General features: G+C 42.0%; 1 protein-coding gene across 2 annotated transcripts; it reads left to right on the top strand.

Annotated features, from left to right (window-relative positions):
- Positions 1 to 9,682: 9,682 nt before the first annotated feature.
- On the top strand, positions 9,683 to 21,888 carry LOC311240999 (keratin, type I cytoskeletal 50 kDa-like). Of its 2 annotated transcripts, none has more exons than XM_084329644.1 (9): positions 9,683 to 10,123; positions 13,491 to 13,573; positions 13,969 to 14,125; positions 14,610 to 14,771; positions 15,382 to 15,507; positions 15,672 to 15,746; positions 16,665 to 16,810; positions 17,512 to 17,568; positions 20,750 to 21,888. In XM_084329644.1, the coding sequence occupies exons 1-9, from the start codon at positions 9,686 to 9,688 to the stop codon at positions 20,943 to 20,945; spliced, it is 1,440 nt and encodes a 479-aa protein (XP_084185770.1). In that variant the 5' UTR covers positions 9,683 to 9,685; the 3' UTR covers positions 20,946 to 21,888. The 2 variants fall into 2 exon arrangements, with proteins under 2 accessions (XP_084185770.1, XP_084185769.1); XM_084329643.1 differs by having other exon boundaries at positions 17,509 to 17,568; positions 20,750 to 21,887.
- The last annotated feature ends 1,358 nt before the right edge of the window (positions 21,889 to 23,246 follow it).

The following is a 23,246-nucleotide window of genomic DNA, read 5'->3' as shown; positions in this document are numbered from 1 at the left end:
CTCTAATGTAATGTATTCATGTGTCCTCCCGCTGCTGATCTGCAATCCCCCTTGTTGTGAAGGGCCAGATTAAAACTGAGAATCTACCTTTATTGTTTTATATACATTGTATATTATTTATATATACACGGAATATCCCTTTACCTGCGTTCGAACCCGAGTAATATTCGCTCTCCTTATTGGATGGCGCCCTAGGCGCCAGCTCGCAAGCCCCCAACGTCAGGTTCAAAGACAAGCTCAGGCATGTCAGAACATGCCCGGAGACAGCGTATTGATCCCAGACAAGAACTAAGGTTTGGGACTAGATAATCACTTAAGTATATATACAGCGCAAGGTGCGCACAGCAGCAGTTCGTTCATCAAGTTCATCCCGAGTCAGCGGGTAGTGAAGTGAGCAACCGTGCGTTGAGAACATGTGCGAATAGAATAGTAAAGTGTCAGAGTTTAATGCAGTAACGTCAAGTTCGACCTAATCTAATGCGAAGTAAATAGTCGTTCATTTATTGTATATCGTGCAACCCAGTTCGTTCGTGTGTAGCATTACCCAGCGGTTCGTCGTGTTTTAGCTAGTGTACCTTAGCCAGGGTGTGTGGCCTAAATACGTCGCCAGCACCCGAGGAGGCCTAGTCGGAGAACCGTTGGACATGTGCACAGGAGAACCAGCGTCGGCGATTGCAGAACCATTACTGGTTGGATTATATTGATTTGGAACGTGTTACCCGGAGAAGAGCCTCGTTGATTTCCACTATCGTTTGGGATTCAACCTCGTGAGGATTACACTCGGGCTGGCCTCATGGACAGAGGCTGGCTAGCTGTCATCATTGCTATTGAGCATTTGGATTACAGTTATTGCTTTTGCTGCTGATTGTTGGATTTACAAGGACTGACTTCTGTACGTGGAGTCCCTTTATTCTTCATTGAATCAGACTGAGTATCCGAACATTCCTCTACCCTCTAGGCCTTACAACCCCGGTGGGAACCCAGTGTCTCCAGGCGGTACCAGCGTTGCCTTCTATAGTTGCTATTATACGACAGGTGGCGTCAACTTAGACCCATCGTAGGAATCCTGCTATTCCCAGTGACTCATGCTACTGACTGACTTTATGCATATTCTTCGCCATACAAGCACGACCCTAATTCTCATTCTGTAACCTAATGTTGCATAATAATAAAATACCCTCAAATACTATTTCTTTGTCAATGCCGTGTTCTTATGAGTGTTCACCATCTATATTCGATGTACTGTCTGGCCAGTAATTAAAGTACATACCTAGCAGTGGTTTAATCTATCACAATCTTTAATACAGTCAGGGTTTTGTAACCCCTCAGTTACACCCCTCCTTGACTGAGCTGTTGAAGAAACACAAGCACAAATCAAATCCCATCACACAATATGTCAACATACTTTATAAGGGAAGCCATTAATTCCATATGCAAAATGTGGTGGCACTACTTATCTGTCATCGACCTGTTCCAATGCATCCCAGCCTCCAACAGTCCTCTCCCACCAGATCATAAAAAAACATTTGGGAAAAAAGAGAAAAAATCAAACAACGCCACACACTTCAATAAACAAACACCACTCTGTTGTGGCCTCCAATCTGTGTAATAACTACGAACCCTTAAAAACAATTAAAAAAAAATCCATGAATTTTTAAAACATGAAAGAAAACCACGTTTCCAAAACCATCCATTCAGCTCTATCATCCCTGCTGCAATTTTCACACACTCTCAACCGGAACCTGTGACTTGACACCTCTAACGCTTTGACCTATTCAACCTCCTTTCAGTCCACACAATCAAAAATTAAAATAGACATATGTACTGACAAACCATTCTAAAGAAATAAAATCAAATGAACGCAATAAAACAAACGCTTTGACCCTTTTAACCTCCTTCCAGTTAAGAGTACCCTCCTCCCGTTCGGATGCACTCCTTGCCCTACTCAGATGCACCTCTCCCCAAACAAGTTCAGGAGGTGCAAAGTGTGGGGAAACCGGCTTTTCAGGGCCGCATTGCCTCCTACACCGGACCCCCTCTCACCCAACAGGGATATGAACAGAAGAAGTCCCCTTATTTTACCTTCAGGTGCAGTTTAAGGCTGGATCCCTTTCCAGTCTTAGGAGTGACAGTCCAGATTCCTCTGAAGTGACACCCCTTACCCTTCTGCTTCCCAGTGGTTCTTTTCAAACCTGCTGATCACAGAAGCACAACTCGCCTACTAACGCATTCGGTTTCGGCTTACTGTGGCCTGACTGTACATTGAGCCTGACGCATTTATGCCCATACTGTCCAGTCACCTCACAGTCCCACTTCCTGCGTTTCTGTGACTATAAGCAGGGTCATAATGCTCATCGGACCGACCGGTGACACAGTCGATAGAGATCTCATAGTCCATCATCAAGTCAGGACCCCAAGCGGCTGAGGTCCGTAGTACCTCTCAGCCACTCAGTTTTGAAACCTACGGTCTGCTCCCCATCCCACTTGCTATGGGTATGGAAACTTTGACCGTTTTCACCAGCCTGGCCTGTTCACAGCAGGTGCTGTGCCCCCTCCGGTGCACTGCCCCACTTCTAGGTTTGGACCGTCGTCCACCTACCACCCAGTGCCCACATATACATTACATGCGATGTTACCTGGGCCGACTAGACGGTAACACAGTAAGATGTTGGTCATCTTGCCAGACACGAGGGCCTTCAGTATCTCCCTTGCTTACTATAGAATGGATTTAACGTGCCCAGGGAATCTTCCGATTCCACCGCCGCCTGTTAAGGAGTAGAGGTTCGGGGAGCCTACCCCCTCCCTACTCCTTTCATCCAATATCTCACAGTTCACAACACATTCAATCCTGAACATTAGAGTCCTCAGAAAAGAAAGAAAAACAAAAACCAATCAAACATCACAATTCAACATCATCCATACACTCTGAGCATACCACAGTGGCTGTTAACTTAAACAAAACAAATTCTTTCATTCAAATGATATGAACTGAAATCAAAATGACACAGCCAAACCCAACAGCATCTCAATCATCCACCGTTCTACTTCATCGAAATCCTCACAAAGAAAAAAACATTCACGCTCTGCTTCACTCCTGCATCAAAACCCTTTCATACAACATAATCTCTCAAACACACAAAATAACCAACACTCTCTCAATCATTCACAGCCACTCTGATAATTTCAACCTTGTCCTCTCCAACATACATCACTCATATTATAAACAAATACTTTCAACCTGCTCCCACACTTGTTAATCACCCACAAACAAACTTATGGACAAGACACAGTTAGTACCCCTTCCTGCCTCACTCAGATTGCCCTGCTCTCAATCTCAGGCTAATCCAATATTACTCTTAGACTCCTACTCTTATTTCTAAGATGGACTGGAATCCATCTTTAATTCAAACCCATCCATGCATTCCAGTGCACAGGCAGTCTCAAATTATTCCCTCACCAAAATAGTCACCATTCATTCAAATATTTTACCTAAACTAAACTATATGCTTTGGATCACCTAAGCTCTTACTTTCACCAGACAGACATACAGATCCGTATACTTTCCCTCACTTAGGTCTGCTCAATCCACGCAGCCTCCTAACTAGAAATTCCTCTTCACTCTTTTCCAAAATGTGCCCCTAACCATCAGCCCTAGCCTGTCCCTAAAATATGACTAATAACTACACGTCGGGCCGCCACTTTTATATAATCAACAAAAAATAGAAAAGTTCCATCCTCCTGTTTACCCTGGCACGGCACAAACACGCTGCTCGTATTTCCTGCAATAAAACCCCAAGCAAGCAGGTCGACAGCGGCCTCCTGCTTCTAATAACCACACAATCATCAAAGAGCTCATGATTGCCTCTTTACTGAACAACAAGCGCACTGCCTTTATCTTTGGACAGTCTAAATCTAACATCACTCCACCAGTCCTGTACGCAAAGAATACATTCACCCTGGGCCCTACTGTGGCTTATACATGACCAATTCTCCTATTCACCCCACGCACCTTCATCCAGACAGCCACCATTCTGCACTGCAAATTCCCAACTCCCGGCTCTTTTACTGTTCGTTCATTATGTGAACAAATCAGAACGGGTCTTAAAACGGCACCAATTTGTCGTGTATTCCTAATGAATATCTACGGTTAATTACAGCACAATGAGGTTGCTATCTGGAAGGAGGGAAAGATCACAGAGTGATAGAATGGTCTCCTCACCTGACTTAGTCAGATGAGAAATAAGCTTGTACAGCCAGACAACCAGGAGCTATGGTCCAATACTCATTTATTTGCAGAGCAGCCAAGAGATAATGCATTGGTTACATACAGGAAATGTATTCAGCATAATACATGATTTGTACAAAAGGATTGATGAGGTAAATCCCAATAGCCCAGACACGGTGACTCTCTACATCAAGACAGTTTTGCACATAAAGAGTAGTCATGTTATGTCAATGAAATAGACCAATAGTACTTTGTTGCCGCCATATGGTAAACCTGGTCTAAATAGACATCTTCCTCTTAAATTATCACCAACAGTGATTATATCCAGTTTACTTACATAGCGGCAACGTAGAAACCATGGTCGTGGGTGATGGAGGCGCAGACTCAGACCCCCTGGGGAACGGTCGTGGTGGGTCATGAGCTGGCCTGCCTCTCCTCACCAAAACCCACTGTTTTATACCCTGACTTCCCACATATTCCTTGCCTCCACACATGGCGCCCCTCCCCAGATGGTCAGCCCCCCCTGACCTCCCCGCCGGTGTCTTCTTCCAGTTCCCAGCAGCGAGGAGGTCCGACGACCTCAGACCTTTTAACATTCCTTTCTGGGGCTTATTGGTCCCAACATGTCCTTCCTCGTGGGTTGTGGCCCCCTCCTTTTTGGGGCTGTTTGCTTCCCATGTTTGGACGGAGGGGGTTTTGCCTGACGGCTCATCCGTAATGTCACACGATACTGACGCTGCATCTTTCTTGCTCTCTCACTCTGAGAGTCCATGTAATGAACTATTACCACAGATATTTTCCGTTTTCAGGGTTGATCTAACATTTTGATTATGAAATCTCAGTCAAGGGTACCACACTATCCACAGAGGCTGCCTGTTTTATATGTAATGGGAGATTATTCCAAGCCGTCGTCGGCCCATAGAAGGAAAAAAAAGCTGCTTCGGCATATTTTTTATATTTCATTGTAGGCACCTCGAGCAGGTCCGCACTAGAGGACCTGAGGGGTGGGTTTGGAACATATCTATGTAGGCAGTCGCAGAGGTAGGACGGCGCCAGACCATTAAGAGCTTTAAAAACAAGCAAGATAATTTTCAAATCAATCCTAAAAACAACCGGGAGCCAATGCAGTGAAGCTAAAACTGGAGTAATATGTTCCCTCATCTTAGTTCTAGTTAAAATTATGGCTGCCGCATTTTGGACAAGTTGTAATCTGTCAATTGTTTTCTTTGGCAGGCCACAAAAAAGTGCATTACAATAATAAAGCCGAGAGAAAACAAAAGCGTGGATCAGCATTTTTGCATCATAGGGACAGATAGGCTCTAATTCGTGCAATATTTCTAAGATGAAAGAAGGCACTGGAGGGAGCTATGGGAAATGGAAACAAGCAAGATAAGCTTTATCATCAGAGCAACATTAGGATATGCTTCCATTATGACCAAAGAATCTGCATCAGTGGTTCGGCGAGGATTCTACCTGTGCTCTCTGCCCAAGTGTCAAACACATCAGGCTCATGCACGGCAGATACACCTGGCAGCACAATCACCTGGCAGCGACCAACTATTTGCCCCCAAGAACAACCAATCCCCTGAAGGCAACAGCATTCGTCCAAGAAGGACAGCCAGACATCCTTCCACCAAACTAGAAACAGGACATCTATGCATGGCCCACGACTAGAAGCTGATGGTGGACTTCGGCCAGCAAACAGATCTTTTCCACCTGAGATTGCTTCCACCAACCTCAGACCAGACATGATACTCACTGAAGATGGCTTACACATCATAGATCTCACAGTCCCATGGGATAACTTGGTTGAGGAGGCCTATCAACGTAAGGCGCTGTGGTACGGAGAGCTAGCAGCAGAGGCGAAACAGCATGGCTGAAATACCAATGTCTATGGTTGAAGTGGGATGCAAAGGATGTATGGCTTCTTCCACCATCAGACTGCTGAGAGAACTAGGAAGCCACGGACAGGCTCTGCGACAAACCACCAGATCAGTCTCAGAGATGACTGAAAGAAGCAGCCAGTGGATTTGGCTCAGGCATAAGGCTCCAAGTATATCAGCATAACCCATTTGAGAACCCCCACCTGTCAACCTTTTCAGCCGTTTGCCATTCCCAACAACATGGTGGATTTTGAGGACAGCTGGTCGCCTTTGTGGAGGGTATAGTGTTGAAAGGCTGAAACACCCAATGATACAAGGGTAGACAACTGATAATTTGACCTCTGGCCAATTGTCCTGAAATCTTTCCCAACCCAAGCCAAGATACACAAGAGCACAAGAGCACCCAGAGGAATATTCTGTATATGGGTACAGTTTCTGTTTCAGAACTGAGAATACTGTGTAGTTTCTGTTTCAGAACTGAGAACACTGTGTAGAATAAAGTACATTTGGATATAAAAGCTCAAACATTTCACAGGTCTGCAAAATCTGTCTCTCATTTCATTGTCAATGTAGCAGCACCTCTTTATACCTGACAACATCACATCGAATCGTACATTACCTCTGGTTTGTTTTTTACTAGGCAAGCCTGGTCTCGTTCATGTCAAGGACATATTTCATATTTGACCCTCCGTGTGAGAGGATGTTTACTGTTAGATATGATTTAGTGAAACCTAGAAACAGAATAATGACTCTTACACACTATCAAATTGGGCTGTGAATGAAATAATAGTCAAACAATAATGTATACAATAACCCTGGAGCTCCCCTGGGTCCCATGGTGGTAACTACTGCCTTTGAAGAATTTCACACAAAACTCTATTATGTGCTATATCTTTCCCCCCTCTAACTAGAACTGTCACGCATGGAGCAATCAATCATGTATGAGAATGTCAACTTTATACATAATAAAAGCATCTTCCTCCCAAGCCTCGGGCTGCTACTAAAAACTAAACAACATCAAGACATTCCTTTGTTGCATAGGCAAATGGCATACAATTTTAGGGTGTTCGACTCAATATTTTCACATTTGAGTATTACGGTTAAGGTTACAATTGAGTCTTTTTCACAGGAAGAGAGGGGCTGGTTAACAGATACGGAAAATAGAATTTTCATGAATTCATTCAGTCTTTATTTAATTTTGAAAGATCATTGAGCGCAAGCTCTCATTTACAATGACGTTGAGAGGTACAATACATAATACAAAAACAATGCAGAAACAGAAAAACTATTTCAATTAACTAAAACAACTACAGACTGAGGTGAAATGGCTATTATATTTTAACTGACCAATGGATACTAAAGTATTGAGTTTTAAAGTGCAAAACATTCCACATGTCGGGGGTACAGAAGCTAAAAGCAGATTGGGGACCTTAAGTGTAAAAGACAATCACAAGAGCGAGTATGATAAGGTCCGGAACTCCAGTCCAGTAGTGAAGTGATGTAAGGTGGAAGATCATCAATAATGGCTTCATACAGAAACAGATGCCAATGCAAGTCACCTTGCCATTAATGTAGGTCATGTGACACACATTTTACCAGTAGAATCTTACCAGGAGAGGGGCGGCTAAGTGGCGCAGTGGGCAAGGCGCTCGCCACTAACGCAGGAGATGCTGGGTTCGAGCCCAGCTCTCGGTGTTGCTTCCGGCTTGGCTGGTCGTTCATACTAATACAATAGGCAGTATTAGGGGGTGGGAAAGCCGGTGGGTGGGGATCGGACGTTGTTGACAGCGACTCCTACAGGTCGGTTGGTGCGCCTGTACAGCAGAATCAGGAAGCAACAGGGGCAGCGTGAGCTTCCCACGCATTACTCTTCGCTGCTGAGAGATCGTGCTGTACAGGTGAAAAGATGCGACAGCTGCCTCCTCGTGTACCAGAGGGGACACGTGATGCAAGGCTTGGTCCACATTGCAGCCGACCAGTGGGAGGCATGGTCTAACAACGTTCAAGACAGGGGAGGGTAGAATTGGATAACACGAAATTGGGATGGGAGGAAAATAGAAAAATGGGGAGAAAAAGTAGATAAAAAAAAAGAATCTTGCCAGGAGAGCACTTGTGCACTGAGATAGGTGTGACTTACTGCGACATCACGCAGAGAGGAAAGTGGCGATTAACGACGAGACCAGTCGTATTCAATTTGTTACGCTTAAAAACGCAGTGCTGAGCGAAGCAAACGTTTTAAACTGCTCTGGTATTTCACCTGCTGCAGGATCTAGAGAGGAGAATACATCTGACATTTGAACTATTATTGTTTGATGTTGATGCAAAAGGTTCTCCAACATTAAACCGTCAATCAGAGTTTAATCAGGCAGAGTCTGTACCCCACCCTAAACCACCCTTCACCCTGGGGCTTCCAAGGAGCTCTCTCTCAACCACCCTACTTAGATAACATCATCTCACCGGATTACTAATAGTAATGGTTCTAAACGTTTTAAATCTAAAGTATCAAAGCGAGCAAAACATATAAACAGTGGTGGAAAGTAACTAAGTATTTTTTACTTAAGTACAATTTCGAGCTACTTGTAGTATTTCGATTTAAGGGAACTTTGTACTTTTTTACTCCACTACATTTATCTGAACCCATCAGTTACTAGTTACTTTGAAGAAAATGATTTTGCATAGAAAACATGGCAAAAATATATGAAGATTATGTACTTTCAAATCTGAAGCCTGTCAACTTCAAGAGGACGTAATCAGGGCAGCATAATTGGACCATGTACCACTTTAACATGAACCTTTAGACATCAGTGGATGGAGGTTTGAATGCTCCCAAGCATTGGAATACACAAGCATCATGTAGAATGCATACTTTTACTTTAGTACATTCAATTGAAAATACCTCTTTACTTTTACTTAAGTAGAATTTGAATGGAGGACTTTTTCTTTTACCAGAGTACTAATTTATCTGAGTATTTCTACCTTTACTTAAATAAAGGAACTGTGTACTTCTTCCACCACTGCATATAAAACAAACTTATTTTAGGTTTAGGATATAGACTTTGTTTTGTTTGGCCTTTTTTATGATTATTGATTATGATGTTGTTTTGGGTTCCATGTCACTATGGTGAAATGATGATGGTATGTGCCTAACCCTAACCCTGGGGCATTTTTTTCTCCCTTAGCTGCTCAGTTCTGTGGCAGAGCCTCAATATCGCCTGGCAGAACCCACACAACTGTAGGTATCAGAGAGAGAGAGAGAGAGAGAGAGAGAGAGAGAGAGAGAGAGAGAGTCATGGGGCCTCAGGGAGTCGTGCATGCATGCACACAAACAAACATACACACACACACACACAAACACACACAATCCATTTGATACCATTCCATGACACACCCCTGTGCTCTTAGTTCCCTATAAAAGGTGGATTTTTATCCATTTCTCTTCACTCTGTTTCTCTTCCCCGACCAGAGCAGACAGACAGACAACTCCTCCCTCAACATGACCACTTTCATGTCCGCTCAATCCACGAGGAGCTCCTTTGGTGGTGGTGGTGGTGGTGGTGGTGGTGGTGGTGGCGGCGGCATGTCCCTCAGGATGGGCGGTGGTGGAAGCAGCGTGTATGGGGGTGCAGGAGGTAGAGGAGTCCAAATCTCCCAGGCTTCCAGATCCTTCTCCGCCGGTGGTGGAGGTGGTTTTGGTGCTGGTGCTGGTGCTGGAGGTGGCTTCGGTGCCGGTGGCGGTGGAGGTGGGGGTGGTTTTGGTGCTGGTGGTTTTGGTTCCGGTGGTTTTGGAGCTGGTGGAGGTGGAGGTGGAGGAGACCAAGCTCCTCAAGTGGACAGCAAGTTCACCATGCAGAACCTGAACGACCGCCTGGGCAACTACCTGCTGAAGGTGGCAGATCTAGAGAAGGCCAACGGAGCCCTGGAGCTGAAGATCAAAGCCTACCTGGAGAGCAAGGCGGGCCCTGATGCCAGGGACTACAGTGCCTTCTTCTTCACCATCACAGAAATCCAGGACAAGGTATTGTAGAGATGTTGGTGAAGGAGGTTGGCAGGATTAAAGGGATACTCATATTATTTTAAGAAGTATATCTGATTTATCATTTCAGTTCATCCATGTAGATAATTGAGGAAGAAAGTGCTTGGTTAGAAATAATGGTGGAAGTCAATGGGGGCCCAAAACAAGAAAAACAAACATATATTTAAAACAAAATTAAAGATAGCTCCCTCCAAACAGCCTCCTTACTGCACAACATAGTGAACTATATAGAATGACTTCAATATGATTGATCAGAGATATGGTTTGGGACTTCTATGGATTTCCACTAGCAAGTGCAGATGAATGAGTAGCAAACCATAAATAGGCTTCTTAACCATAATTAGGCTTTTTAAAATGGGTGTCACCTTAACCCTTTAACACTTTCAGTGCCAGCAGGGGGCGCACGATTTAGTGCTTGAATGCCCACCATACACTTCAATGTTAGCGTTAATAACACCTAATCTATGTTTTAAATTATGGCTATGTGTCTAATCTGCCCGTCGCTTATCAATGACTCGTTTTCCAGTCAACATTGTCGAAGCGGATTGTTTTTTTATCGGTTCATTTTCGTTTTATAGCATTTTGAAAAGCCCTCGTTTTCAAGGAAAATAAAAAGATTCCATGATAAACGCCCTGTACTGGAATATTCTGGCATACACAAAAACGTTGTAATTTTTCGGCCTATTTATGAATCGTTTTCAAATAAACGCTAGATTATCGATAGTATATTATATATTATACTATCGATAATCTAGCGTTTATTTGAAAACGATTCATAAATAGGCCGAAAAATTACAACGTTTTTGTAATACATACACATATTATGTGTATGTATGCACGCTATATAGACGATCTGAAAAATCGATTCTCTGATTTCCTCAAAGCAATCGCGCACAAACAGCCACATCGCACATAGGGTGAACGCTGAGATCTCAGCGAATACAACTCTGATTATCCCAAGACTTGTAAAATAGATTCCTTACCTCAGATCAGATGTTCTCCAAAAAGATCATTCCAATTCCTGATCGCCATTCCAAAAATCTATCGCTTTTATTGATCCAATGCTGAATACTGGACATATGTATTCCACGCTGTTCTAAGGGTCCACAATGAATCGGATCGGCTCGGATTACATGCCTGAGAAGTGAAATGTGGATTCCGGATTTTTCTTTTCTCATCCATTTTCATTGAATCCATTCCAAAAGGGTGCATTACCATCTGGGAGACGATAGGGGGTGCTTTTTTCACATATGAGCTCCTGATTGGGCTGGTTTACCAACGGGAGACTCGGTTGATGAAATATGAATTCAGATCGCTAATAAAAAAATAACACGCTAATTGTCGTGGTGGGCATTCAGGCGTGGGGCTGATAACATGTGTAATCACGTGGTGGGCATTGAAAGTGTTAAGCTCCCCTGGACCTATGAGTAGGTTGGATAACGTAATTACTGTAGCCTGGCTTTTGTGTTTGTAGTTTGTTATATGTTATATATCAAATATGCCATGCTAACTAACTAACTAACTAACTAACTAACTAACTAACTAACTAACTAACTAACTAACTAACTAACTAACTAACTAACTAACTAACTAACTAACTAGGGAAATATGTATTAAAAGTGGCTTATGATATCCTAGCTTTTGATATAATGTAATGTATTGACATTTGCACAACAAGATCTAAGGTATGAATATGTGGCTCATAACAGGCCTGTTATAGATCATATGAGGCGTTACAATCAGCAGATAAACTAGATGTGCATGGCATTGATGTAAAATGCAGACGGAAACAGTTTTCTACACCTATTAATCTGCTTAACCTCTTCCACCCGACGGGACCGGTTCCGAAATGACATCGTGTCATAAATCAATATCTCCATAGTGTTCTACAAAAGTATAGTATTGTCAAACGTATTCAAGTATAAACATCATAACCATGTCACAACAGCATTTATAATGTATATTATCATCAATATGTTAGTTTAGGAATAAGTTAAAGTGTTATTAGATCGATTTTTCATTTTGAAATGTCTGTTTATTTCACGAGAGGTAACCATTTTGGAAAATCTTGAATAATGGGAATTGTAGTTTTTTGTGGCCATTTTGTAGAGGACATTCATAGCTCTGGATCTGGGTTGGAATTTTTCAAAACTACACTTCCTGAAAGGATCTATGGGGGTCAAGGTTCATAGTTCTGTATGCATTTTTTTAATAACTCTTATTATTCGGGATAATATACTACAAAACGTAACGTTATTGACAAATATTGAAACACAGTTAGTTTATCTTCCCTATTGTTAGTATGCAGCAACAATTAGATCTGAAATTAGTTTCAAAACGGTTGCACCCTGGTGAAAATAAAAAAGTACAGTAGATTACAGTAGATTTCATTATCTGTTCTTATGCACGCCTGGTGATACTAAATCCAAATTGAACTCGGCCATTTGAAAGATAATATGTATATATATATATATATAAATGTGCGAATTGGCTATAATAAGGTAATTTATAAGCCTGCTATTCTATATTCTATAATAATATTTCAAATTGCATTGGTCCGGATGGGAGAATTCAGTACTGTATCTACAGAACCTTCTGTTTAATCATCTTCCCTTTATTCATTTCCTTAGATTTTTTGTACACATGATCTCAAGAAGGTACTGAACGAGATCAGTTTTTAATGTTTGATCATTATTAGCATGGTGTTATTCACTGTCAAAGATGCAAAGAAAAATCATAATTCATATTCTCCTTTGTTTCATCACAATTTAAGCAAGCTTAGTAATAGACACAATATTTCTGACACTGGGGTCCATAGATGTCCCTAGATACCAAGAATATGCAAATAGCCCTTGTAGAAGTGGAGCAATATTCCATTTACTTAGGTATGTATTTTAGGCGGATTTTCAGAAAATAGGCTCCGGGCTTAAGAGGTTAAAGGCAAGTTTAAGGGGAAATTAAGTTAAGCAGGAAATGAACACGTTAAGGATACCAGTAGTTGACTGTTTTATTGTCATGCTGCTCTTGGGGTTGGATGGAGTGGGGGTGGGAGGCATTGGGACTCTTGTCATGGTAGTCAACCATGAAAATTCCCTTGTTGATGTCATTATGTGTTCTGTTTAGGTCTTGTGTTGATGATGTCATATGTGTTCTGCTAGGTTTCATGTTGATGATGTAATCGCGTGTTTCGTTTATGGTGCATCCCATTGAAGTCATAAATAGTCAATAATAATCAAGGGCTGTTCCTTTGGAATTTTCAAGGGCGGTTGGAATTTAGCCTAGTTCCCACTTCAATGGAATGCACCAATAGGTTTCATGTTATTGATGATGTCATTATGTTTATTTTCAGATCACGAACATGCTTTTCGACAGATCCGCCGTGCTACTGGGCATCGACAATGCTAGGCTGGCAGGGGACGACTTCAGAGTCAAGTCAGTCCCTCACAATTAGCTTGTTCGTTCCTTCGTTCCTTCGTTCTTTCTTTCTTTCTTTCTTTCTTTCTTTCTTTCTTTCTTTCTTTCTTTCTTTCTTTCTTTCTTTCTTTCTTTCTTTCTTTCTTTCTTTCTTTCTTTCTTTCTTTCTTTCTTTCTTTCTTTCTTTCTTTCTTTCTTTCTAATCTATAGGGGTTGTGGTCATAAAGAAATGCATGTACTTTTCAGTACTTATCAGTCACAGGAGTCTTCAATAAAAAATTACGGCATTAATATTGACATACCTAGTATGTATAGATCACTTTACATTTAAAAATATTCTCATTAACCTGCATAGTCAGATACATGGGGAAATAAATTATGAAAAAGGAAACAAATGTCTTTCCTTTCTCCAGGTATGAGAATGAGTTTGCAATGCGTCAGTCAGTGGAGGCAGACATCGCTGGCCTGAGGGGGGTTATGAGCGAACTGGCCTTGTCAAAGACAGACCTTGCCATGCAGATTGAATCACTGAGTGACGAGATTGCCTTCCTGAAGGCGAACCACGAGGAGGTACCACATACTACTACAGTAAACCATTCAATACACCAAGCTGGTTCTAAACCATACTACTACACCATACAATACACCAAGCTGGTTCTAAACCATACTACTACACCATACAATACACCAAGCTATTTCTAAACCATAGTACAGCATCTAAACAATAGTAGTACACCATACAACACACCAAGCTGGTGCTAAACCATACTCTATCCTCTATCCTTACTATGATATGTATTACTGTATCCTGTAAACAAAGTCAGTGGAACAGTAATGCCAATGTTTTACCTATTCTACCACTGCATGGAAATTTAGAATTTTCTTTAGAAAGTGAAAGAAATCCTTTTCGGTATAGGTTTTGTCTCCCCAGGACCTGCTTTCCATTGGTACCATCGTTGAAGGACTCTATTTTACCATTGGTTGTTGAGTCTGTACGTCATCTCTGATGCTCACCATTGGTTGTTGATTCGTCTCTGGATACTCTTGCTTCCAGGACATGCTGTCTATGAGAGCTGCTGTTGGAGGTCAGGTGAACGTGGAGGTGGATGCTGCCCCTCAGGTAGACCTGATGGCTATAATGCAGGAGATGAGAGAACACTATGAGGCCCAAGCACAGAAGACCAACAAAGAACTGGAAGGATGGTTCCAAGCCAAGGTACACTTAACTACACTAGATGCCTTGTTCCAGACCAAGGTATACTTAACTACACTAGATTCCTGGTTCCAAAGCAAGGTACACTTAACTAGACTAGAGGCCTGGTTCCAAACCAAGGTATACTTAATTACAATAGAGGCCTGGTGCCAAACCAAAGTAGACTTCATTACACTAGAGGCCTGGTTCCAAACCAAGGTACACTTTACCTTATGGCATTTATGGCCACTTCCAGTCCATAGAACCAACTTTTGGCCTGTGAAATGAAGGATGTCCCCATGAACGTTTGTAACTTGGAACATTTTATTTATTGGAACAGATTTCACACCTTGACCTGCTCATAGGTTACTTTCACTTGTGCCATTGTGTGCCTCATTTGAAATAGACCAAATGCTTACTAAGAAGGATTCAAAATGCATGTGGACATGTGAAGTGAAAGCAAAGGGTATATGTCCAACTTTAGAAATGTCTCTGGTTCAAGGTCAAGTTCCTGCTGCAAAGCACTGTTTTGCTGCTGTGGACATTTCTATAAGCTGCAGTTCTACAAAACCTCTAATCTCTCTTTAACCATTCTCTCCTCTTTTCCTCTCTTCCTCCTCCTTTCCCCTCCCAGGCAGAGGCTGTTAAGACAGAGGTGGTAGCTAGTCAAATAGAGGTACAGACGTCCAGTACAGAGACTAGAGATGTGAAGAATATGCATCAGACATTGGAAATGGAGCTCCAGACCCAGCTCAGCATGGTGAGAAACTTACCAGGATACAATTGTTGAACTTGTTTATCTTTTTGAGGGAAAATGTGATTTATTTATATGTATCAATGAATACAATTTCTATTCAAGTGTTCTTTATTTGGTTCTCCACCACTGCTGAAATATAATAGTCTCTACCCATGACTCCCATGTAGAAAGCGTCCTTGGAGGCCACTCTGGCTGAAACACAGAACCGCTACTCTGTGATGCTGGGAGGCTACCAGACCAAGGTGAGATCAGCCTATGTTTGGATACAGTATGTAATGTAATGCATGGGACTTTCATGAGGACTGATTTACCACAGTTACCACAGTAACGTATGGCATTTAGCTAGGGGCGACAGTGGCAGGAGGTAGAGCAGTTGTCTGGCAATCCGGAGGTTCCCGGTTCTATTCCCCCGCTCTTCCCGGGCAGTGTGTCCTTGAGCAAGACACTTAACCCCCAATTGCTCCCGATGAGCAGGTTGGCACCTTGCATGGTTGCCTCCGCCGTCGGTGTGTGAATGTGTGAGTGAATGGGTAAAATGTGAGGAACAAATTGTAAAGCGCTTTGGATAAAAGCAGTAAAAAAGCAGCCATTTACCATTTAATATAGCTTTCAATACCCATCTTCAGAACAGGTTGGTACACATGTCAATGGGGGTTGGGTGTGGCATTCTGGGAGTATTGGGCACTGTCGGTACCTCTTTGACTGCTAGACAGGAGGCAGCCTCCTGAACCAGCCTGGCAATCTGCTGTTGGGTTTAATTATATTTGTCTTGACTTAATTGAAACCAACTCCAAAGTCTTTACCTAACCCTTTAAAACTGTTCTTATCAATACCTGACCATAACCCTTTAAATTTGTTCTTATCAATACCTGACCATAACCCTTTACATCTGTTCTTATCAATACCTGACCATAACCCTTTACATCTGTTCTCATAAATACCTGGCAATAACCCTTTCAATCTGTTATTATCAATACCTGACAATAACCCTTTCAATCTGTTCTTATCAATACCTGACCATAACCCTTTAAATCTGTTCTCATAAATACCTGACAATAACCCTTTCAATCTGTTCTTATCAATACCTGACCATAACCCTTTAAATCTGTTCTCATAAATACCTGACAATAACCCTTTCAATCTGTTCTTATCAATACCAGGTTACCAACATGGAGGGGCAGCTTATGCAGCTCAGAGCCGACCTTGAGAACCAGGCGCAGCAATTCGAGATGCTACTAAACATCAAGATCAGACTGGAGATGGAGATCGCTGAGTATAGGAGGCTGATGGACGGAGGGGTTAGCAGGTATTGATCCACATGATGTAGAGCTGCAGATACTTTGAGATGGACTAAGTACCCACTTCCTTGTTTCTGTCATTCAGTCATTCTAATCTACCCCACACTGCAAAGCACACATTAACACATCCTCTATTAGAGTATTGTTGTAGCTAGTATTAATGCTAACATTAGCTAGCTAACATTAGAGCTAATATGAGCTACCAAATGTTACTGCTAACGCTAGTTACTGTTAATCAAAGGCCATGTTTGATGAACACTAGCTAGGATTAGCTGTAACATAGCTAACATGGTTGCAAATGTTAGTGCTAACACTTGCTAAAAGCAAAAGAGGATGTTTAAGACACTTTACATTTCAGGGTAGATTAGCAGCACTGAAGGACATCAAACATGGCGGTAGGCACACTGATCTGATGTCCCTCAACATCTTCCAGAGAGGAGTTTCCAACAAGGGCAAGGCTGATGAGTCTGTCTCCGCCAGACTAGTATCTGTTTTGACGTACAGAAAAGTTTGGAGAGGATGAACTTTTGGAACTGATGGACATGTCAGCGTCTATAGCAACAATGTTATGTTAGCTAGGTTCTAATTAAACAGAAAACAAGAGACAGCAATCCTCTGTTTCATCTCCTGTTTTGTGATGGATCAGAGTGGCTGCTCCCTCACTGCCTCTCATCTTTATCATGTGTTAATTTCCTTTGTCTCTTAGCAGTGGTGGATCGACCGTGGTCCACACAACCAAGCAGATCACGTCACAGGGCACTTCAGGGTAAGTTCACTTTATTTTACACATTTTGCTGATGAGATTACTCTACTTTACTATGACATAATATTAGTGCTGTCAATCGATTAAAATATTTAACTCGATTAATCGCATGATTGTCCTAAGTTAACTTGCGATTAATCGCAAATTAATCGCATTTAAAAAAGAATTTTTTACCTTAAACAGATCATTTTTCAAGTTCCAAGTTTTAATACTCTTATCAACATGCGAGTCAACAAATGCTTGCTTTATGCAGCCATTTAACACAAAAGGATGACCCTCATGCATTGCAAATTTGCATCAAATTCAAAACAGAGTGATGCACAAAATAACTTAAAAGAAAATAATAATTTATAACAATGAATAAAGTGTGCATGAAATAATAGGGGAAAGAAAACGTTAGGAACTTGTTACATTCACCCACACAAGGGCTGAGTAATCACACACCCCCTCTCTCTCTCACACACACACTCTCCCAGCTCTCTTTCTCTCTTGCCCCTTCCTCATCTCTCTCACCCCCCCCTCTCTCTCTCTCTCTATCTCTCTCTCTCTCACACACACACACACACACACACACACACACACACACACACACACACACACACACACACACACACACACACACACACACACACACACACACACACACACACTTCAGAAACAAACATAGTATCAATGAGAGCATCAATAATATACCTGAGTGAAGTCTAGTAAAAAATAAATAAAAAAACGTTAATACCGCGTTAACTTTGACAGCCTTACATAATATATAACGTTACTTTTCTTGACCAATAATGTTCAGTGTTTATGTTCAAGTGTTGTTATTATAATTCATATTATCATTTAATAGATGATTTGAATGTCGCCATAGGTCAATCAAACAAGTCCAGATGTAACAGCAGCCAACGTGACATCAAACACTTCACCGGGTGAAATAATAGTAACAGTAACAATAACAATCATAAGAATAATAACCATCATAATAATAACCATCATAATAATAATGATAATACAGGTAATTATTGCAAAAGCCCAACATGTAATAATTAATTATAATGTGATAACTTCCCATCATGTAATAAAATCAAAAGTAAAAGACAGCTGACATGCCGATGTGTCATAGCAGGGAAGACTTGGTATACAACCGTAATTAGGGTCCCATTCCAGTGTGACAGCATCCACAACACCACTGGCACAACTGAATAGAATGGAACCCTAATTCCTGTTAAACTGTGTTTACCCTGCAATGACATGCTTCATTACATTTAATTTGATTACATTCTGGGCATTTATTATGTTATGGTAATTTATTACATTGTGGGCCGTTACGATGATGATGACGATGACGCATACCTTTTCTTAGGCATGGGAACTGCTTTCTTTTGTATTAATTCCTTCCTTTTTCCAGGTTCTCTTATGACCGTAGAAACCCTGTTTGTTCAATAGCAATATGGATTTTCCAAAGTTCTGTTCCTGCTTCTCCGTGCCTCTCGCCGTGTCTCTCTCTCCTTCACGGCCTGTCTTTATTTTTAGCTGCAACCAGCAGCTCTATAGCTCACTCTGTCGGTTGATTGGTCCACAGATTTTTTTCAGCCTCTCTTGCTAAAAGGGGGGTGGAATGGGGGTGGCCTATTGCAAAAAGGTTGCGGCTATTGCAAATTTGCGCTTGCGCTTTCTCCCTCCCTTCCTCATTCTCTCCATCCCCGCTTGTACATTTGCTCGGGTAGGTGTAGAAGTTCTAAATTGTGCAACTCCAAAGGCCCCTTTCACAGCAGAAGGACAGGTGCCGCTGCCCGTCTTTTAACTGGCACTCGTAAATACGACCACATCTCACCGATTTTATTTTCACTCCACTGGCTCCCAGTGCACTTTAGGATTCATTTTAAAATTCTTTTATTTGCTTTTAAAGCCCTTCATGACCTTGCTCCACCCTACCTCTCTGAGCTGTTGCAGGTCTATACACCTTCTCGCTCTCTCAGGTCAGCTGACCAGCTGCTCCTAGTAGTGCCTACAACTAGGCGTAAGCTCAGGGGGGACCGTGCTTTCTCCGTTGCCGCCCCCAAAATGTGGAATGAGCTGCCACTGCAGATTAGGCAGGCCTCATCACTGCCCCGTTTTAAAGGCCTCCTTAAGACCCACCTCTTCTCTCTGGCTTTCGACACCATGTAGCTTGTTGATTTTATGATCTTATTGTCTTACTGTGTTGTTGTTGTATCGTTTTGTTACTGTTTCCCTTGCTTTTAAATATATATATATATATATATATATATATATATATATATATTTTTTTTTTTAAGTACTCTGATCTATTTAAACTTGTATTGCTGCCTATATTTACCTAATGTTTTTTATCTCTGTTTTGGTACTCTTGTTTTTTTTCTATTTTTAGTGCTGCTAATAGTTTTTAATATGCTCCCCCTGTACAGCACTTTGTGCCCCTGTGGCTGTTAAAGCGCTTTATAAATAAAGTTGGATTGGATTGGATTGGTGTATCCATAGCCATAGGATAATGAACTATCTTTGTATCATTCTATCTATGGTTACACCCGTGTTTACCCATCTATGACAAGTAAAAACCTCTGCAACAGTGGCCTGTATTCCAGCCCCTTGAATCGTCCACTTCTGCCCTTTTTAATTTTTATAATAATTCCCATAGTAATTCTATGGATTCAGTTTAGGCGATTCAGAATCATTTGAATTGAATTTAAAACGCAATTTAGGGGACTGGATCTGTGCTATTACATAAAACTATGCAGTCTTAACTATAATTGTCACTCTGAAGATGAATTTAATAAATTAATTAAATTAATTATAATTAATAATTATAATTAATAATTATAATTGTATTATATATATACTATATATATATGGTATATAGCCTTTTGGAAATCGATTCCCATCTTTCTAGTATAAAAATATAGTTTGCCAGTTATTAATTTGAAATTTAAACTGAAACTGAAATTGAGCTAAAGCTTCTATTTGGCTTATTTTATTATATCTCTGAATAGTTTGGATGAAATTCTTCTTTTTATGTATTTCCAAGAGACTAGACTATTTGGAGCATTGTGCATTGTGTGAATGAAATTATTAGAAGTACATTTGAATAGAGGACTTTTTGAAAAATGTATTTATTCAAGTGGCCCTATTCTTATTCTCTCTCTCCCTTTCTCTCCTTACCTCCTTACAGCGGCAGTTCCGTATCCTTCTCCAAATCCTCCAACTCCAGCTCCAGCTCCAGCAGGACCGTGACAACCGTCACGGAGGTGGTGACGGCCCCTGAAGTGGTCACCGTTGCGTACACCGAGGCACACATTCAGTCGGTCACCGAGGAAGTCGCTGATGATGATGTGTGCGCTGAGCTGGTTGAAGAGGATGACGAATAAAAAAGTTGTTCTGACCAATCACACGCTTGCCTGTGGAGGGGCTGGAGTCATGTCTCAACCAATCAACTTCATCTGAGTGAAACCAACCAGTAATCACTGTCCTGATGAAGAAGCCTCTTCCGTCTTCATCAAGTTCTCAACAATTGAAGCCCATTCTTGCATCAATTAATTAATTAATGCAGCAATTAAAAAAGTGGTATATTTGTAAGGGTAAAGCTGTAACTTCCTTGATTGATTCAAGTCATCTAGGATGGATATGCTTTGACCTCTGACCTTTGTACCAACAAACCTGTTTCTTATCTGCTCGTGAATAAATCTCACAAAATGGAAAACTGTCTGCTTCCTTAATGTTCTATTCTGGTTAAAGGGAATTTTGGAACCTTAGCCCTATTTGCTACCTACCTATGACGAGTCCTTTCTCAGCACAATCCATGTTGTTCCTCATACTAGCTCCAGCTAGTTATCCACAAAACAATACAAAGTCAAGCTCCTGTCTGTACAAGCTGACCGAAGACAACAGAAATCTACTTTGTGTACAAATAAGGCTAGGGTCCCTAAAGGCATAACTAGTAGAGCAGGTAAAACATTTATTTTTCAAAAAGTATCATCGGTCCTCATTGGTTGTCGATGAGGAGCTGGGTATAAGTTTCATGGCTGTATGACTATTGGATCAGAAGATACACTCATTTGAACATTTTAAAGTTGGCCTGATGGTGGCACTAGAAGAAAGGTCATAGGGTCATCAAAATCTACATGGGTTCTTCCTTTTTCAGTAGTCTTCTATGAGCATGTCTTGCATTTTACTAAACTTTAAAGCCATAATAAGTAGAATTATTGTTGACAATAATGAGTGTGCTCTCCCGTCATCCATTCAGAGTGATTGACTGATTGACACCAGCTGAGTGATTGACTCATTACGACCAGCTGAGTGTGTGTATATAAGAGCGACCTTCACAAATAAAAATGTTGCTTCCTTGATACACGAATCCTGTCTCACAGCGTTTTATTCCTTCTCTCTATATACTGTATAGTCCAGGTTATGATGTCTAGCCAATACGCAATATCCGACATTCAACAGGTTATGGGCCCAGAGCGCTAGAATCATGACGACCAGACAATCGGAAGGGAATTCGCGTTGGTCTCGTCTAGCGTTTGACGGAGATGAACAAAAGTATGAACTGTGGGAGACTAAGTTCATGGGCCATCTCCGGCTACAGAGACTAAAGGACACTCTCGAAACGGATCTCCCTGACGAGGCGTCTACTGTCGAGTTGAGAGAAGATTTGAGAAAAACGCATTGATATACGCAGAGCTCATCCAGTTTCTGGACGATAAGAGTTTATCGCTGGTAATGCGAGAAGCGTCTGATGATGGACGGAAAGCCATCGGAATATTGTGCAATTATTATGCGGGTTCAGGGAAGCCAAGGATTATCAGTCTCTATATAGAGCTGACTACACTGCACAAGTCTAGCAGTGAAACGGTGACTGACTATGTAATTCGGGCAGAAAGGGCAATAACTGCACTGAGAAACGCAAATGAGACTTTGAGTGATAGTCTACTCGTGGCTATGGTATTAAAAGGACTGCCCGAGGCATTTAAACCCTTTGCGATACATGTCACACAGAGTGATGAGACTATAGTGTTTTCTGAGTTTAAGACTAAGCTCAGGAGTTTTGAGGACACTGAGAAAATGCGCGTTACCACATCGGATGACAATGTTATGCGAGCCCAAGCCCTGTCTGACCAGGGTGCACAGAATGCCAGAGCGCGCGCATTCAGAGCGCACAGCGTACAGACATTATATGCTACAGATGTGGCCAAAGTGGGCATATGAGAAGGACCTGTCGACGCAAGCTGTGGTGTCACCACTGTAAAAGCTCCACACATCAAGGGGCGACCTGCAGACGGAGACCGGAGCAGAACGATGCGCGAGGCGTGTCTGTACAAGTGAGTTGTCATGACAACAACACATATGCGTTTCTGACGAGGGAAGGCGATCCAGGACGCGGTGTTAAAAAGAAGGGCCTGATGGTGGACACCGGTGCGACTGCGCATATAATCACCGACCTGGCCAAGTTCAAGGTGTTCGATGACGGATTCCAGGCCGAGTCTCACTGCGTGGAGTTGGCTGACGGCACGAGGAGCAACGGGGTCGCAGAGCGCAGAGGGGACGCGGAGGTGTGCTTGATTGACAGCAGAGGCAGGCGACTGACTACAACACTGAGAGGGGCGCTGTACATCCCCTCATTCCCGCAGGACATCTTCTCTGTGAGAGCAGCCACCACTGGTACTGGAGCC

The sequence above is a fragment of the Notolepis coatsorum genome (assembly GCF_963971535.1).
Source record: "Notolepis coatsorum genome assembly, chromosome: 14".
NCBI lineage: Eukaryota > Metazoa > Chordata > Actinopteri > Aulopiformes > Paralepididae > Notolepis > Notolepis coatsorum.
Note: the sequence above shows the minus strand (reverse complement) of the source record. Positions and strands in the feature narration are given on the sequence as shown.

What these genes read in the sequence shown, in the direction of transcription:
- LOC311240999 (XM_084329643.1), top strand. Translation starts at nt 9,686, where the DNA reads ATGTCCCTCAGGATGGGCGGTGGTGGAAGCAGCGTGTATGGGGGTGCA. An exon ending in TCCAGACCCAGCTCAGCATG is followed by an intron (nt 15,508 to 15,671) that starts GTGAGAAACTTA and finishes ACTCCCATGTAG; the next exon opens with AAAGCGTCCTTGGAGGCCAC. An exon ending in TGGGAGGCTACCAGACCAAG is followed by an intron (nt 15,747 to 16,664) that starts GTGAGATCAGCC and finishes TATCAATACCAG; the next exon opens with GTTACCAACATGGAGGGGCA.